At 40.2% G+C, this 17,974-nt stretch overlaps 1 protein-coding gene across 1 annotated transcript in view; it reads left to right on the forward strand.

Moving 5' to 3' along the window:
- The window catches only part of TP53BP1 (tumor protein p53 binding protein 1), an 86,656-nt gene that overhangs the window by 22,087 nt on the left and 46,595 nt on the right, over positions 1–17,974 (forward strand). Inside the window, exons 11-12 of the mRNA XM_008143058.3 lie at positions 644–852; positions 15,403–16,702. Of these exons, the coding sequence (XP_008141280.2) occupies positions 644–852; positions 15,403–16,702 (1,509 nt within the window). The remainder of the gene's footprint in view (positions 1–643; positions 853–15,402; positions 16,703–17,974) is intronic.

Consider the following 17,974-nt stretch of genomic DNA (forward strand, 5'->3'; position numbering starts at 1 on the left):
GGAAGGAAATATTTCGGATTTCTATGGCCCAGTCAATTAATCTATCAGCTTTTCTGAAAATTAAATCAGTGGTTTTTTTTAGGAATGGAAATTTCTATAATGTAACTAGAGGCCCAGTGCATGAATTCATACACCAGTGGGGTCCCTCGGCCTTGCCTGTGGGATCAGGCTGAAACTGGCTCTCCGTCATCCCTTAAGGGATCCCAGATTGCAAGAGGGCACAGGCCAGGCCAAGGGGCCCCACTGGTGCACAATTGGGGCTAGGGAGGGATGCGGGAGGTTGGCCAGCTGGGGAGGGACCGAGGGAGGGCTCTAGGGCATGTCCAGCCCATCTGGCTCAGTCCCAAATGGCCAGACCCCAGCAGCAAGCTGACCTACCAGTTGGAGCGTCTGCCCCCTGGTGGCCAGTGCACATCATAGCAACTGGTCGACCAGTCGACTGTCTGCCCTCTGGTGGTCAGTGCACGTAATAGTGAGCAGTTGAGTGGCCTTAGCATATCATTAGCATATTACGCTTTGATTGGTTCAATGGACAACTGGACACTTAGCATATTAGGCTTTTATTATATAGGATTTTTATTAGTGGTATTAGAAGTATTAATGAGTGCTTATTTCTAAATTAGTTTTACCTGTTTTAAACCAGATGAGCCAATGGATATGTCAATGTTATCTGAAGAAGGAAGAGAGTCTTTTCAGAAGAAACTTAAAGATGATGAACCAGTGGAGATAGAAAATCTCCCTGTCCCACCTGAGCCCACTATAGCACCACAAGCCTCAACACCAGTGTCTCAGAGCGCACCAGTGTTCACTCCTGGGTCACTTCCTATCCCATCCCAGCCTGAGTTTTCTCATGTGAGTATTGTAGAAAGATTTTTTCCTAACATTTGAAAAAATAACTTTATTGAGGTATAATTTATAAGCCATAAAACTCACCCATTTTAAGTGTATAGTTTAGTGATGTTTTAGTTAATTTACAGAGTTGTGTAACTGTCATCACAATGTTCTAGTTTTAGAACATTTCCAGAGTCACCTAACATCTTGTCTTTAAACTTTTTGAAAATGTTACTGCAAAACTAAAAGGGGCCATTAATCATTATTTTACTTTAATGCAACTACTAGTCATTTTTATCTTTCTACATGCCTATGTTTTGTTTTTTTTTTTTAATTGATTTGAGAGAGACAAAGAAAGAGAGATGTGAGAGAGAAACATCTATTGGCTGCCCGCCACATGCACCCCAACTGGGAATGGAACCTGCCACTCGTTGGTTCATGGGATGATACTCCAATCAATTGAGTCACACTGGCCAGGGCCATGCCTACATTTAAAAAATATATTTTTATTGATTTCAGAAAGGAAGAGAGAGGGAGAGAGAGATAGAAACATCAGTGATGAGAGATAATCATTGGCTGCCTCCTACACCCCCAACACTGGGGATGGAGCCTACAACCTGGGCATGTGTCCCTGACCAGAATAGAACCTGGGACCCTTCAGTCTGCAGGCCGACGCTCTATCCACTGAACCAGACTGACTAAGGCCATGCCTACATTTAAAGAAATGAAGTTGTTTATAGTGAACATACAACTTCAATCTTTTTCCAGTTAACATTGTATCATAATTATTTTTTAGTGTTACCTCAGTTTTATATTATCTTTTCAAAACTTGAAAAATATTTCTGGATGAAACATAATTTAATTATTCCTGTGCTGAGGTTATCAGGATTTTTTTTAAAAAATAATTCTTTATTGTTGAAAGTATTACATATGTCCCCCCGCCCCCCTCATTGACCTCCTCCACTGGCTGGGCTTTCTTGTTTTTAGAAGAAAAATAATTTCTCATTTGAAAACTAAAAACCATCCTGACTTTGAATGCATATATGAATAACCCATAGAAACAGACTTCATTCAATTTTTAAATGAAGCCTGGCCCCTCCTTCCCTCTTCACCCCAGGCCTTCATTTAAAAATTGAATGAAGTCTGTTTCTATGGGTTATTCATATATGCATTCAAAGTCAGGATGGTTTTTAGTTTTCAAATGAGAAATTATTTTTCTTCTAAAAACAAGAAAGCCCAGCCAGTGTTACTCAATGGTTGAGTGTCGACCTATGACCCAGGAGGTCAAGGTCAGCGTATATGCCTGGATTTCAGGCTTGTCCCCAGTTAGGGGGCATGCAGGAGGTAGCTGATCAATGATTCTCATCATTGATGTTTCTATATCTTTCTCTCCCTTCCTCTCTGAAATCAATAAAAATATATTTTTAAAAAAAGCAAAGGAAAACTAATGTCTCATTTGTATAATTTTAAATATTTAAAAAAGATGAAATTTACATTTTATGCATAGGGAATTGAAGGATTTTAACTAAATCTAAATGACTATTATATTGCCAACCTAAATGCCTGTTCTTATAAGACCTTAAGTGGGGGAATTATTTTATTGTTATTGGGAGAACTTCTTTCATGCCTTTCATTTTACAGGTGTTGTAATGAAAGTTTATATTTAAAAATTAATAGTAATATACCATAAATTTAGTGAGGAAGAGACAGGCAGCAGGATGAAAGAAATGGAATTGCTTTCTGGAGTTTTAAAAATTTGTTCATTTTGTTGAAAATTCCATTTTGTGCAAATCATTAGAAGTGTTTTGGTAGAGTGGTTAAGAACAAGGATTCTAGCCCTGGTCAGTATTTCTCAGTGGTTAGATCATCAGTCTGCAGATTGAAAAATCACGGGTTCCATTCCTGGTCAAGGGCATGTACCTTAGTTGCAGGTTCCCTGGGCCCAGTAGGGGCTAGTGCGGAAGGCAACCAATCCATATGTCTCTCTCATGTCAATGTTTCTCTCTTCTCCCCCTCGCCCCCAACTCCCTCCTTTCCACGCTCTCTAGAAACCATTGGGAAAAATATCCTAGGGTGAGGTTTTAAAAAAAATGCTTCAAAGTTTTATATTCTTTGAGTTAATGATCATATTTATAAATTACCAAGATAATATAACAGTTGCTTTCTATTTAAAATAATGATTCATTAATTTATAAAGTGGTAAAACATAAATAAGTAAGTAAGTAAATAAGTAAATAAATAAATAAAAGAACAAGGACTCTAGAGTCAAAATTTGCTGGGCTTACTCCTGGTTCTGCCATTACTATCTTTGTGACCTGTTGAAACTAAGCTTAATTTTCCTTAGCAAGTCAAATGGGGATATTGATACTACCTAACTAATAGGGTAGTTGAGAAGGTTAAATGACTTAATATACTGTATAAAGTGCCTAGGATAGTGGGTTGCACGTGGTAAACACTCCATAAGGATCAGCTGTTGCTAGCAGTGAAAGAGTGAAGTTTTTCTTTAGCTTTTATTTTTCTGTTAAAGTTATACATGAACATATATAGTTTGAGGGAGTCTTTAGAATTTAGGGATGAGAGCTATAAGCACTGATGCAGAGCATTAAGGGTTTTTCAGAAAAGGTAGGTGATATTAGAGACCACTTACTAGATATCTATCAGTAACCAAACAGGGTTTTTAAGGAAATGAATGTCTATGCAATGGTATCCTTACCTGGGGAAGTGATTCCTGGCCACAAAGGGAAAACTGACTTTTGGAAGAAAAAGATACTGTTGAAGAAATTGCCCTACCTTCAGCATTTACCAAAGATCATCAGAGTCAGAAATAAAACCAGCAATGAAAATGTGAGACAAATGAGTGATGCTGAACATAATTCAAAGGTCCCTGGAACCTAAGATAACTCTAATTTTTTTGGACTCATATTTTAAGATTTCTCAGCCAGTACAGTCCATGCCTTCTAAACAATCTCTGAACAGTATCTTTACAACTTATTTTTTATGTTTAGGGTTTGATTTTTATAAAAACAATTGGTAAAAGCCAGAAAAGGAGTCAGATAGTTAAAATGAGGTCTCTCCCCATCCATACTCAGAGACAACCACTTTCAGTTCTTTAAGCTTTTTCTTGTTATTTACCTACATAATTATATATATTACTAGAGGTCCGGTGCACGACATTCGTGCACTGGGGAGGAGGGGGGAGGAGGAGTGTTCCCTCAGCCCAGCCTGCGCCCTCTCGCGGTCCAGGACCCCTTGGAGGATGTCTGCCTGCTGGCTTAGGCCCGATCCCCAGGGACCGGACCTAAGTCAGCAGGCGGACATCCCTCTCGCAGTCCGGGGCTCTCGCAGTGCGGGACCCCTCGCTTCTTACCGCCCACCTGCAGTAGAGGTGGGAGAGGCTCCCGCCACTGCTGCTGTGCTCGCCAGCTGTGAGCCAGCTTCTGGCTGAGCTGTGCTCCCCCTGTGGGAATGCACTGACCACCAGGGGGCAGCTCCTGCGTTGTGTGTCTTCCCCCAGGTGGTCAGTGCGCGTCATAGCACCGGTCATTCGGCTGTTCGGTTGATTTGCATATTAGGGTATTATTATATAGGGTTATTATATTTCCATACGTTCTTTAAAAATACTTTTAAACTATTTCCCCATGTTTCCTGTATAGTGACATAATTTTGTTTAAATCGTTATTGTGAGTTTACATTATTATGAACACTATTAACATAAACACTATTCCCAGCAGAGCCTGTGGAATATTATGATTATTTTTCCATGTTTGCATAATTTATTTTCTCTGGAATTGATAATTTTTTATATTTGTTTAGACTTCTGTTATCTTCTCACTAAATTAACCATAGGCTTACCACTAATTGTCAAAATCTTTCAAGATGTTCAGGGACCTCAAACTTCGTTTTTTTGGAGAAACCTCTTTTGGAGCCTCCTAATTTCTAATCTGTATTTGTTGCTTTCTGTGACTGGTGCATAACTGTCACCTCCCTTTCACTGTTGTCCCTGGAGATTGTCCTTACTTGTCTTTGGATTCCTCTTGTGCTCCATGTCTTGCATGGTTTATCTCTCATTTTAGTAGAGAGCAATTTAGTAGTATGTTCTGTACTCTCATACTTGATTCATAGTTTGTAGGAGTATAGAATTCTAGATTGGAAATAATTTTCCTTTAAACTTTTTGAATGCATTTCTCCACTGTCTTCAAACTTCCAGTGTTGCTATTGAGAAGTGAGCAGCTAGTCTGATTTTGATCTTTAATGTGTGAGTTCTTTTTTTCTTTACTGGAATCTTGTAGGATTTTCTCTTTGTCCCTAAGTGTTCTGAAAGTTCCAGACTCTTGGCATAAATCTATTTTCATTCATTATATTGGGCAAATGGTAAGCCTTCTCAATATAGAAACTCAGGTCCTGGGGGACATCTGTAATACTCTCAACAATAGAGATTAAAAAAAAAAAAAAAAAAGGAACTCAGGTCCTCTTCCAGATCAGGGACATTTAATTATTTAATCTCTCTCCCCCCCCCCCCCCCCCCCCCCCCCCCCGCTTTATTTTGTCTCCTACTTTGCATCCCTCTCCTCCTGTTCAGCTTTCCGGATGATTTCCTCAACTGTCTTTTTTTTTTTTTTTAACAATTTTATTGAGGTAGAATTCATGTACCATATTTTTCAAGCTTGAAAAGTATACAATCCAATGGCTTTTAGTATATTCACAAAGTTGTGCAGTTACTCACCACAATCCACTTCTGGAATATTTTCTTTCCTCTGTCCCTTAAGAGACCCCATGCCCATTAGTAGTCACTCCCATTTACCCCACTCCTAGTCAACTATTAATCTACTTTGAGTCTAGATAGATTTGCCCATTCTGGACATTGCATACAAGTGGAATTATAGGATACATAGTCTTTTGTGATTGGTATATTTCATTTAGCATAATTTTTTTCACAGTTCATGCATGTTGTGGCATGTTATTTGGACTTTATTCCTTTTTATCCTGAGTAAAACTACATTTTATGTGTATACCACATCTTATTCATGTATTCATCATTTGATGGACTTTTGGATTGTTTCCCCTTTTTGGCTGTTTTGAATAATGCTGCTATGTAAATTTGTGCACAAGTTTTTGTGTGGACGTGTTTTTATTGCTCTTGTATATACCTAGGAGTGTGATTGCCAGGTTCAGTCATCTTTTTTTTTTTTTATGAATATGTTTATATTCATATTTTTTTTAATGAATATGTTTATATTGATTTTTAGCGAGAGAGGAATGGAGAGGGATAGAGAGATAGAAACATCAATGAGACATCAATTAGCTGCCTCCTGCAAGTCCCCTACTGGGGATTGAACCCCCAACCTGGGCATGTACCTTGACTGGGAATTGAACCGGGGACTTCTTGCTTCATGGGTTGATGATCAACCATTGAGCTGTACCAGCTGGGCTCAGCCATCTTTTAACCTTTCTCTGAGTTACTAATTTCTACTCTTGGGTTTTTAACTTGGAATCCTCCCCCGCCCCCTTAATGAACTTCCTTTTTTAAAAATAACATTTTGTCTAGTTTTATGACTATACTAGAGGCCCAGTGCATGAATTTCGTGCACCCGGGAGGGGGGGTTACCTCAGCCCGGTCTGTGCCTTCTCGCAGTCCAGGAGCCCTCAGGGAATGTCTGACTGATGGCTTAGGCAGGGAGTGGGCCTAAGCCAACAGTCGGACATCCTTAGCACTGCTGCAGAGGCGGGAGAGGCTCCCACCACCGCCACTGCACTCACCAGCCATGAGCCCAGCTTCTGGCTAAGCGGCGCTCGCCCTGTGGGAGCGCACTGACAACCAGGGAGCAGCTCCTGCATTGAGCGTCTGCCCTCTGGTGGTTAGTGAGCATCATAGCAACCAGTCATTCTTTTCAGTTGATTTGCATATTAGCCTTTTATTATATAGGATTAATATTCATATCTCTGTAAATATTAAAATAGTCTTTTTTGAAAATTAGGTTTTTCTCTTCCCTGGAATAGTCACTATTTCTCCAAATAGATTTCAGTTAGTTTTGACATTTGACTTTCAAATTAGAGGCTTCTTCAAGTATCTTCTAATCCTTGATTGTCTGCTTTAAGAGTAAAATACCAGAAAACTGATTAGAAGTTTTGAGCTGGTGCTTGGTGCTTATTATTTCTGGGATTCACTGTAGCTGGGCCATTTTTGGGGTCTCCCAGTGTCATTATCTTAATTTGTCTCAGCTTGGTTAGGTCCCCTAGAAAAATGTCTAATCGCCTGTCTGTTGGCTGCTATTGTTCTAGAAGTCTATTGAAGAAAGAGGACTGGGAGTATTGAGAGGCAGGTGCAGGTTCTGTTTAATATGTAAAATTTCATTTAGTCTCCCTGTTTTCAGAATGGTACTTTCTGATAACTGTGCCTCTTGTCCTCCAGTTCAGGGATACTTTATTTTAGTCTCTCTAGGGCAGAGGAGGGGATCGGGGAGTAACCAGTCTTCTGTCTTTAGCTTTACCCTCACCACCACTTCCAGACTTACCTGGTGCCTCTGCCAAGTCCTGAATCTTTTTTTGGTCCTGGTGGTTCTATGGTATAATTTGGGTTACTTCTTGGCTTTCTCCACTGTTGGCGTAGGAATTCAGCTTTCACTAATCTGCTAAATAGGTGACTACTCTTCCAGAATTTTGTTGCTGTTGTCTTTTGTTCTGTTCTCTTTTTCTTTAAAATTAATGCTTTAAAAAACATTCCTTTACAATTGCTTAGTGGAGTTTTGGAAAAGAGTTCAATAGTGTATTAAATTCACCATTTAACTTCTATACTTTTTTCATTATGTATCAAACTCCTTACATACTATTCTTAATAGCTAATCTTTGCACATCTGTTATTTCTCCTGTACTTTGGTTACTGGAGTCCAAATTTACATAATTTGATGTTGTAAGATCTAAGTATTTATAATGAGACTAGAGGCCCAGTGCATGATTGAATCATGCACGTGTAAGGTCCCCTACACGCTTTCGCTTTTTGCGGTGGAGCTGGGTGTCTGTCCGCTGGTGCCGGAGCAGACAGGCACCCAGCTCCCCCACTTTTGATTGTCCGCGGCCGCTGAGGGGGGCTACCCTGCTGTTGAGAGGCACAGGGGGCGGGACTCCCGCCCCCTGCGCCTCTCAACAGCTGCTGAGGGGGGCTGCCGCAGACACCTGGCTACCCTGCCGTTGAGAGGTGCAGCTGGGTGTCCGCGGCAGGCCCCGTCAGCGGCCTCGGATCTGGCCGTTGAGAGGCACAGGGGGCGGGAGTCCCGCCCCCTGCGCCTCTCAACAGCAGGGTAGCCCCCCTCAGTGGCAGCGGATCCGTGCCTCTCAATGGCCGGATAGGCCACCCCGAGTCCCGCCCCCGAGCCTCCCGCCGCCCAATCGTGGGCGTAGTGGAGTGATGGTAATTTACATGTTACTCTATTATTAGATAGGATAATTACTAATCAAGAGAAAATTGGGATAAAGTTCATCTTTTCTAATATATTTATTTTATTTACATTTAAAAATTATTTTTCATTTACAGTTGACATAGTGTATTAGTTTCAGGTATACAGCATAGTGATTAGACCTTTATATAACGTGTGAAGTGATCACCCCAATGAGTCCAATAACCATCTGTTATTGTATAGTTACTACAATATTATTGACTATATTCCTTATGCTGTACTTGACATTCCCATGACTGTTTTTTATAACTGCCAATCTGTACTTCTTAATCCTTCACCTTTTTCTCACATCCTCCTAATCCCCCTCCCATTTGACAACCATCATTTCTCTTTATTTATGAGTTTTTGGTCTTGTTTGCTTATTTTGTTCTTTAGATTCTACATAAAAGTGAAATCATATGGTATTTGTCTTTCTCGGACTAACTTAGCATAATACCCTCTAGGTCCATCCACATTGTCACAAATGGCAAAATTTCATTATTTGTTATGGCTGAGTAATGTTCTATTTTGTATGTGTACCACATCTTTATCTATTTGTCTATTGATGAACTCTGGTTGCTTCCATATCTTGACTATTTTAAATAATGCTTCAGTGAACATAGGGTGCACATATCTTTTTGAATTGGTGTTTTGGATTTCATTGGATAAATATCCAGAAGTGGAATTTCTGGGTCATATGGTAGTTGTTTTTAAAAGTTTTTTAGGAACCTCAATACTGTTTTCCATAGTAGCTGCATCAATTCACAATTTCACCAACAGTACATGAGGGTTTCTGTTTCTCCACATCCTGACCAACACTTGTTTGTTGATTTTTTGATGATAGCCATTCTGACTGATGTGAGGTGATATCTCATTGTGATTTTAATTTGCATTTCCCTGAGGATTAGTGATGCTGAGCATCCTATATAATAAAAGGCTAATACGCAAATTGTCCCCTCGACCAGGAGTTGGACCAGGGGGTGGGTCTGGCTGGCCAACTACCCGGGCCTCTTCCCCTTGGCCGGCCTCACCCCCGATCGGTCCCCCACACTCTGATTGGGGTCGGGGCCAGCCTGCCAACCTCCTGCATCCTCCCCCTCACCCCGCCGGCCAGCCTGGCCCGATTGGCCCTGATGGGGGCAGACCAGCCGGACCCCACCCGTGCACGAATTTGTGCACTGGGCCTCTGGTCTTTTCATATATCTATTGGCCATTTGTATGTCCTCTTTGGAGAAATGTGTATTCAGGTCCTCTGCCCATTTTTTAATCACATTGTTTGTTCTTTTGGTGTTAAGTTGTACGAGTTTCTGATGTATTTTGGATATTAACCCATTATCAGTTCGCCTCGCTCCAAGGCCGACGAGGAAGCCTGGCTCATTCTTTTTTATGTTTTCTGTCTTTGTTGAAGTTTTCACTGAATTCCTCTATTCTTCCCTTGTGTTCACTGAGCTTCTTTATAACCAGTGTTTTGAACTCTGTCTGATAGATTGCTTGTCTCCATTTTGTTTAGTTCTTTTTCTGGAGTTCTGTTCTTTCATTTAGGACATGTTTCTTTGTCTCCTCATTTTGGCCTGACTCCTGTGTTTGCTTCTATGTCTCCTGGTCTTGGCAGAGTGGCTTTTGTAGTAGGTGTTGTATGGGGCCCAGTGATGCTGTCTCCTTGGTCACCTGAGCCACATGCTCTGCAGGTGTCCCTTGTGTGGGTTGTAGTTTAGCCTTCATTGCTATTGACATGTCTGTGGGTAGCATTCACCCTCAGGCTAACTGATGTGAGGCCTGGCTGTGACTACAGTGGATGAGCTGTTTTGTGGGGGATGATCCCTCAGAGCAGGAGTCACTTTAGCTTAGCGCTGGTGCCAGCCAAGTCTGTTCTTAGGGTGGGTCATTTTTGGAGCTCTTTGGGTGGTGCTGTGGTGTGGTTTGAAGCTGGCCACTGGGTTTGTTGGTTCTGGTGCCTTTTGGGAATGGCTCTGGTGCAGGCCAAGTTCAGCTGCCACTTAGCTGGGCTTGGGATGTATGGTAGGAGCTACAAAGTGATCTGTGGTTGGTTGCCACTTTTGCTGGGCTTAGAGGCACTTGGGAGAGGCTATGCTCAAACTGAGGCCTGCTGCCGTTTGTGCTTGGCTTGGGACCTTTGGTAGGCACCACAATGTGAGCTGATGTCAGCCACCACTTGTGCTGGGCTTGTGGCCACTTAGTTGCAGCTATGTTCCAAGCCAAGACTGGCCAGGGCTTATGCCAGATTCAAGGTCACTGATGCAAGTTACTGGTTACTGCTTGTGGTGGAAGGGGGAGGTGCTTAGCACGAGGTAGAGGGCATGCTGCGTCCAGCCATTGTTTGTTTAGTGTTTGTGGATCTTTTTGAGATTTTAGGTAACTCCACAGCGCAAGTTGAACCAAGCCGCTGTGAGTTGTGTGGGGCAGGGTCTCAGGAAATCTCCAAAGTAGGGTGCATAGTGTTAGTGGAGAGCTCAGATTTTGTGCCCACCTGCCTCTGCAGTCTAGGTGGGAGGCGAGTTCAACAAAGGAACAATGGTACCTGTAGTACCTCCCTCCCAGAAGAGAGGTGCCCCATTTCCAAGGGAGGTACCCCATTTCCAAGGGAGGTACCCCATTTCCTACCCTTCCAGCTTTTGCCCTGAAGCTAGTCAATTTAATTCCTCACTATAAATCCCTAGTGCCTTTTGAGCTGCTGCCCCTGCACAGGGGGGCTTAGAGTGTGTGAGTTTGTGAGGAAGCAGGTTTGTGCATGAGCCCCTCAAAAGGAGCACCTAGGTCTACAGCAGCCTTCCATCTCATTTGGACACAATCCCTGCTGGTTTTCACGGGCAGATGGTATGGAGACTCCTCTCCCCAGCACTGGTGGCCCCGGCTGTGATCCCTTGCTCCTCAGGAGGGACCTCTGCAGCCAAAAGATCCCTCCCCATTCTTAATTGCCACACCATGAGTGTGGACCTGACCATTTTGATCTTTGCCCCTCTGACAGTCTGGACATGGCTGCTTCTTTATATCCTTAGTTATAGGCCTTCTGTTTAGTGAATCTTTAGGTGATTGGCAATGATGATGCTATTCTATAATATAGTTGTAATTTTGTTGTGGGTCAAGGAAGGAAGCGAGCCCTGTGTTTTCCTACTCCACCATCTTGATTGGAAGTATTGTATCTGTTCATTGAATAGCCTCTTTGACCTTTCACCAAGATATGAAGGATGGGGTGAGGATTAGTAGAACATAGTTTGATATTTAACACTTTTATCATTCTTAATATACCTATTAATATTGGGGATGATAAATCAGATTATAGATGATTGTATGAATGGCTCTTGGATACTATGGATTTAGATCTGTACATAATCTAGACTTAAAGGTTGACTCATATTGAATGTGGTCCTGACAGTTCTCCATCCATCCTTATCCAGAGTTCTGAATGGGTTTTGCTCACTTAGCTCTGTTATTCTGAGTAGACTTGCAGGGAGCCATAGCACTGTGGATTATTAGGGGCCAGACACTTGGAGGCTAGATCCAGGCGGTCTTTAGAAACATAGCTTGTTGGTAGGTTGATTAGCCCTGAAATTTTACTCTGACTGAAATTCTATATAGTATATTGAAAAAAAATTCTGTAATGAAAATCACATCTGTATTTAGTTTGATGATGCTTAAAAGGTATTCATAATGGGGGGCAATGCTCAGCTGGCATGGCTCAGTGGTTGAGCATCGACCTATGAACCAGGAGGTCATGGTTTGTTTCCTGGTCAGGGCACATGCCTGGGTTGCGGATTCGATCTCCCGTGTGGGGCATGCAGGAGGCAGCCAATTAATGATTCCCTCTCATCATTGATGTTTTTACCTCTCTCTCACTCTCCCTTCCTCTCTGAAATCAATAAAAATACATTAAAAAAATCATAATGGGGTACAACTTCTTAATGGATATGGTATGGGATTTCCTTTTTAAGTAATGAAAATGTTTTCAAGCCCTAGCTGGTTTGGCTCAGTGGATAGAGCGTCGGCCTGCAGACTGAAGGGTCCTGGGTTCAATTCCAGTCAAGGGCACATGCCCAGGTTGTGGGTTCGATCCCCAGTAGGGGGCGTGGAGGAGGCAGCTGATCAATGATTCTCTCTCATCATTGATGTTTCAATCTCTCTCTCCCTCTCCCTTCCTCTCTGAAATCAATAAAAATATTAAAAAAGAAAAAATGTTTTCGAACTAGGTAGAGGTGGTGGTTGTACAACATTATTCACTGTAAAGCAGTTAATGTCAGTTTATGTATCACATTAAAAATGTATTTATAGTTTTATTAGTGATATCTATGAGCCTTTGTAAAATGACTTATTTTTTTAAACAAGAAAATGATACATTTTTGTTTTAGAGGATGTATAATGTACAGATAAATGAAAATAAGATCAGTTATTCTGTCTCAGAAATAGCTACTCTTATTTATAGTACATGTTTATTAACTTAAAAAATACATGAAAATTATATTAAAACTAGAGGCCCAGTGCATGGATTCGTGCATTGGTGGGGTCCCTCGACCTGGCCTGCAGGGATCGGGCCAAAACTGGCAGTCTTACATCCCCCGAGGGGTCCCAGATTGCGAGAGGGTGCAGGCCAGGCTGAGGGACCCCCCCCCACACACACTGGTGCACTAATCTGTGCACTGGGCCTCTAGTATGCATATAAGATCTTTGGACTCTCTTCCCACCCTCCCCCCTACCCCCTTCCTCTGAGATTCATCAGTCTGTGCCATGTTTCCATGCCTGTGGGTTGAGCATCTGCCCCTTGGTGGTCATACGCACCGTGGCTACCAGTCGAATGGTCACTTAGGCTTTTATATATATAGATGTATTAGAAGACTATAATAAAAATATATTTTTTTACTAAAATAAAAAATTTCCACTTAATGCACAGCCTAAATGTTTTTCTATATCTTTTCATAAACATCTACAATTTTATGTAATACAAAATATCCCATTATGTGGGTATATCATAATTTTTAAATGATTCTCCTTTCAGACATTGAAGATATTTCATATTGTTTCCTATTCTAACTAATAATTTATCACTGAACAGAATTGCATCTAAATCTCAGTTTATGTCCATCAAATAATTTCCTTGAAATGGAATTATTGGGCCAAGGGATATATAACCTGTTTCAAGGCTATTGTGTATTGCCAAATTGCCATTTAGAATTGTTGACTCAATTTATACTCAGTCATGTGTGAGAGTAAATGAGCAGGCTCAAATTTATGACTATTTTTATTATCTGAAAAAGTAAACAGTAACACCAGAAATTATAGAATATATAGAATTTTTGGCAACCTATCTTGATTTCTCATTCTCTCTCTCTCTCTCTCTCTCTCTCTCTCTCTCTCTTGTTTTGTTTTATTTTACTTATTGATTTGAGAAAGAGAGAAACATTGATCTGTTGTTCCACTCATTTGTGCATTGGTTGATTCTTGTATGTGTCCTGACCAGGGATTAAACCTGAAACCTTGGTGTATCAGGATGATGCTCTAACTGAACTACCCGCCAGGGCCTTCATCTTAAAAATCATAGGAAATGAATGTCGTACCAGTTATGTCTAGAGTTTTATAGCATTTATGTTTTGCAAAGTAACACACTAAATGTAGTTCTTACATAAAACATATTAAGCTTTGGGTTATTATTATTTTTAATGCAGGTATTATATTCATAAAATTAAAATGCCATTTTAAGTGTATAGTTTGATGAATTTTGGGCATTGTATACAAATATGTTACCACAACTACCATCAAAGTATAGAATAATTTTGTCACCCTAAAAAGTTTCTTCGTAATCCTCTGCAGTTGATTCCTTCTCCTCATCCCCCTGATCCTCTCTTTCACCTTAGGCACCCAATTATCTGCCTTCTGTCACAGTAGTTTTTTTTTTTTTTTTTTTGAGAATTTCATATAATTAAAATCATAAAGTGTATATGGTTTTTTGTGTTTCTTTTTTAAATTAAAAATAATTAAACTTACTGCAAAAATATTATATAGCATCAGGTGTACAACTTTATAATAGGACATCTGTTTACTTCATTGTGTGCTTATCACCAGAATTCTAGTCTCTTCTGTCACCATATATTTGACCCATTCAGTTCTTTAGCTTAGCATATTTTTGAGATTCATATTGATTCATGTATTAATATTTTATTCCTTTTCCTTGTTAATAGTATTTCATAACATGGACATACACAATTTATTCACCAGTTGACAAACATTTGGGTTGCTTCCAGTTTTTGGCTATTATGAATAATACTGCTGTGAACATTTGCGTATACATCTTTGTGTGGACATGTGATTTTATTTACTCTTGGGTTATTATCCACAAGCAGAATTTCTGGGACATATGGTAATGTGTGTTTAACTTTATAAGATACTGCCATACTGTTTTCTAAAGTGGCTGTACCTTTTCCATTCCCATCAGCAATATATGAGAGAAGTACTTGTTCCATATCCTTACCAACGGGATGTAGTCTTTTTAACTTCAGCCATCCTTGTTGGTATGTGTTGATTAATGATATTAAGACTTAGATTTTAACATCAGCCTTCTGAGTGCTAGAATATTTTGAAATAGTGGAAATTGAAATAATTATATAGAGTAGGGCAAAAGTAGGTTTATAGTTATTTATATGGAGAATAATACAATAATTAATAAATAATAATATAAGAATAAACTGTGTTTTAAGTACTTAAAACTGTAAATCTACTTTTGCCCCATCCTGTATTCCTGCTTTTTAAGAACTGAAGTGGGCTTTGTAGGCATATGTTCAAGTGACTCCTGTGTAATTGTGGTCCCATCATATATATGGCATGATTTTAGTAGGTTGGTAATGTACAGCTCAATTAAAGTGTCTCCCTACCCCTACGAGTGTAAGTTAATACTTTTATGTGTTTTTTTTTTTGGTTATGCTTATTCTGTGCCAATGATTCATAAGAAAAGCATTAAACAGATTGACTTGTATTGATGAAAAGATTGGTGATTTGTATTTCTGAGAATATGGTCCTAGAGTTCTTTATGTTTTTGAATAATTGATTTAGAAATTTTAGATGAATTCATGGATTAGATTTAAAAGAAATATGATTAAGAACAAATGAAGATTTGTCTCTTTTTATTATTCCATAGGACATTTTCATTCCATCTCCAAGTTTGGAAGAACAATCAAATGATGGAAAGAAAGGTGGAGATTTGCATAGTTCTTCTTTGACTGTTGAGTGTTCTAAAACTTCAGAGACTGAACCAAAGAATTCCACTGAGGATCTTGGGCTTTCTTTGACAGGGGATTCTTGTAAGTTGATACTTTCTGCAAGTGAGTATAGTCAGTCCCCAAAGATGGAGAGTTTGAGTTCTCACAGGATTGATGAAGATGGAGAAAACACACAGATTGAGGATACTGAACCCATGTCTTCAGTTCTCAATTCTAAACTTGTTCCTGCTGAAAATAATAGTATCCTGATGAATCCAGCAAAGGATGGACAAATAGAAGTGAATCAGAATGCTGATGAAACAAAAGGGGATGACACAGAAACCAGAGACGACATTAGTATTTTAGCTGCTGGTGGCAAAGGCAGAGAAGAGACTGTAGCAGAAGACGTTTGTATTGATCTCACTTGTGATTCAGGGAGTCAGGCAGTTCCTTCTCCAGCTACTCGATCTGAGGCACTCTCTAGTGTGCTAGATCAGGAGGAAGCTATGGAAATTAAAGAACATCAGCCAGAGGAGGGGTCTTCAGGGTCTGAGGTGGAAGAAATTCCTGAGACTCCTTGTGAAAGTCAAGGAGAGGAGCTAAAAGAAGAAAGTATGGAGAGTGTCCCATTACACCTTTCTCTGACTGAAACTCAGTCCCAAGGGTTGTGTCTTTCAAAAGAAACCCCAAAACAAGAATGTCAGGAACCTATGGAAGTTGAAACCAGTGTGATTAGTATTGATTCCCCACAAAAGCTTCCAGTCCTTGACCAAGAATTGGAACATAAGGATCAAGAAGCATGGGAAGAAGCTACTTCAGAGGATTCAAGTGTTGTCATTGTAGATGTGAAGGAACCATCTCCCAGAGTTGATGTTTCTTCTGAAACTCTAGAGGGAGTTGAGAAATGCTCAGATTCCCAGTTGTGGGAGGATGATGCTCCAGAAATAGAACCATGTGCTGAGAATAGAGCTGATACCCAGGAAGAAAAGAGTGCTGAATATGAAGGAGATCTGAAATCAGTGACTGCAGAAAAGGAACCTGTACAGGCTGACTCTCCACAGCCTCCAGTAACTTCAGTGGGAGAAGGTGATGTTCCAAAACCTGACCGGCAGATGCAGCAGACCCAACCTCAAGAGAAAACAGATAACTCATTACCAGAAGACTCAAAAATGGCTAATACAAAGCAACTGGAGAAGGCCTCAGCCCACACCTCACAAAGCTTCTGTGAAAGCTCTAGTGGTGAGTGTGATTGTAAATTGTTCTATGTCTGTCTCCAACCATATTACAATTTGGAATGGGAGGTAAGAAAGAACTACATGCTTATGTCAGGGCTGAAAATTAACTTGGATTTATGTTTATGAACAGCTAATAATGGGAAATTAAGAAATTTGGGTTGTATTCTTTTGTAGCTGTAATTATGTATGGAATCAGATCATTTAATATTTATCAGATTTATGACTTAGGAGTAATCAACATGAATTTTATTATGTATAAATTTTACCAATCTGGTGTTTTCTACTAAAGTCCCAATCTTGCCCAAATTTTTATATTTTGACAGTTGCCTTGAAGTGCAGGATCTTTTTAAATTACATAGTAAAGAACTCTGTTAATGGCCCTAACCGGTTTGGCTCAGTGGATAGAGCATTAGCCTGCGGACTGAAGGGTCCCAGGTTCGATTCTGGCCAAGGGCATGTACCTTGGTTGCGGGCACATCCCCAGAAGGGGGTTCGATTCTTGCCAAGGGCACATCCCCAGTTGCGGGCACATCCTGCAGGAGGTAGCTGATCGATGTTTCTCTCTCATCGATGTTTCTAACTCTCTATCCCTCTCTCTTCCTCTCTGTACAAAAGCAATAAAAAATATATATAAAAGAAAAACCCTCTGTTAATGAATATGCTGTTATTGGTTGTTTCCTCTTTATGGGTATTAAGTAAAGTTTCTGAATTTGGCTCAACATAGGTACATCATAAACCTTAAACTGGAAAAGATATTAGTTTGTGACTTTTATCTATTTTATGAAGTCCAGAATGAGTATATAAATTACTTTCTGAAATATTTGTAGAATATTATGTACGACATTAGCTGAAAAGAGTCCAGTTTTTCTAAATGCCCAGAGTTAGTGTAATTTAAAAACAGATTTTGAAAATAAAAAAATAGCCCTGCTGGTGTGGCTCAGTGGTTGAGCCTTGACTCATGAACCAAGAGGTTACCAGTTCAATTCCTGGTGAGGGCACATGCCCAGGTTTTAGGCTCGATCCCCAGTAGGGGGCATGCAGGAGGCAGCCAATCGATGCTTATATCTCTTTATTATCCCTCTCCTTTCCTCTCAAAAAAAAAAAGCAATAAAAACATATTAAAAAAAAAACAAAACACAAACTTAAGAAAACAAGTTTCTAGAATTGTGGAAATGAGAAACAGTATTTGGACATCATAGCTGTTAGTATGGGTGATTATACCTTTTGGTATTTCTGAAACAGTCCCACTTTATACCTCTTGTGCAGGTGTGATTAT

This window comes from Eptesicus fuscus, chromosome 5, assembly GCF_027574615.1.
Source record: "Eptesicus fuscus isolate TK198812 chromosome 5, DD_ASM_mEF_20220401, whole genome shotgun sequence".
Classification (NCBI taxonomy): domain Eukaryota; kingdom Metazoa; phylum Chordata; class Mammalia; order Chiroptera; family Vespertilionidae; genus Eptesicus; species Eptesicus fuscus.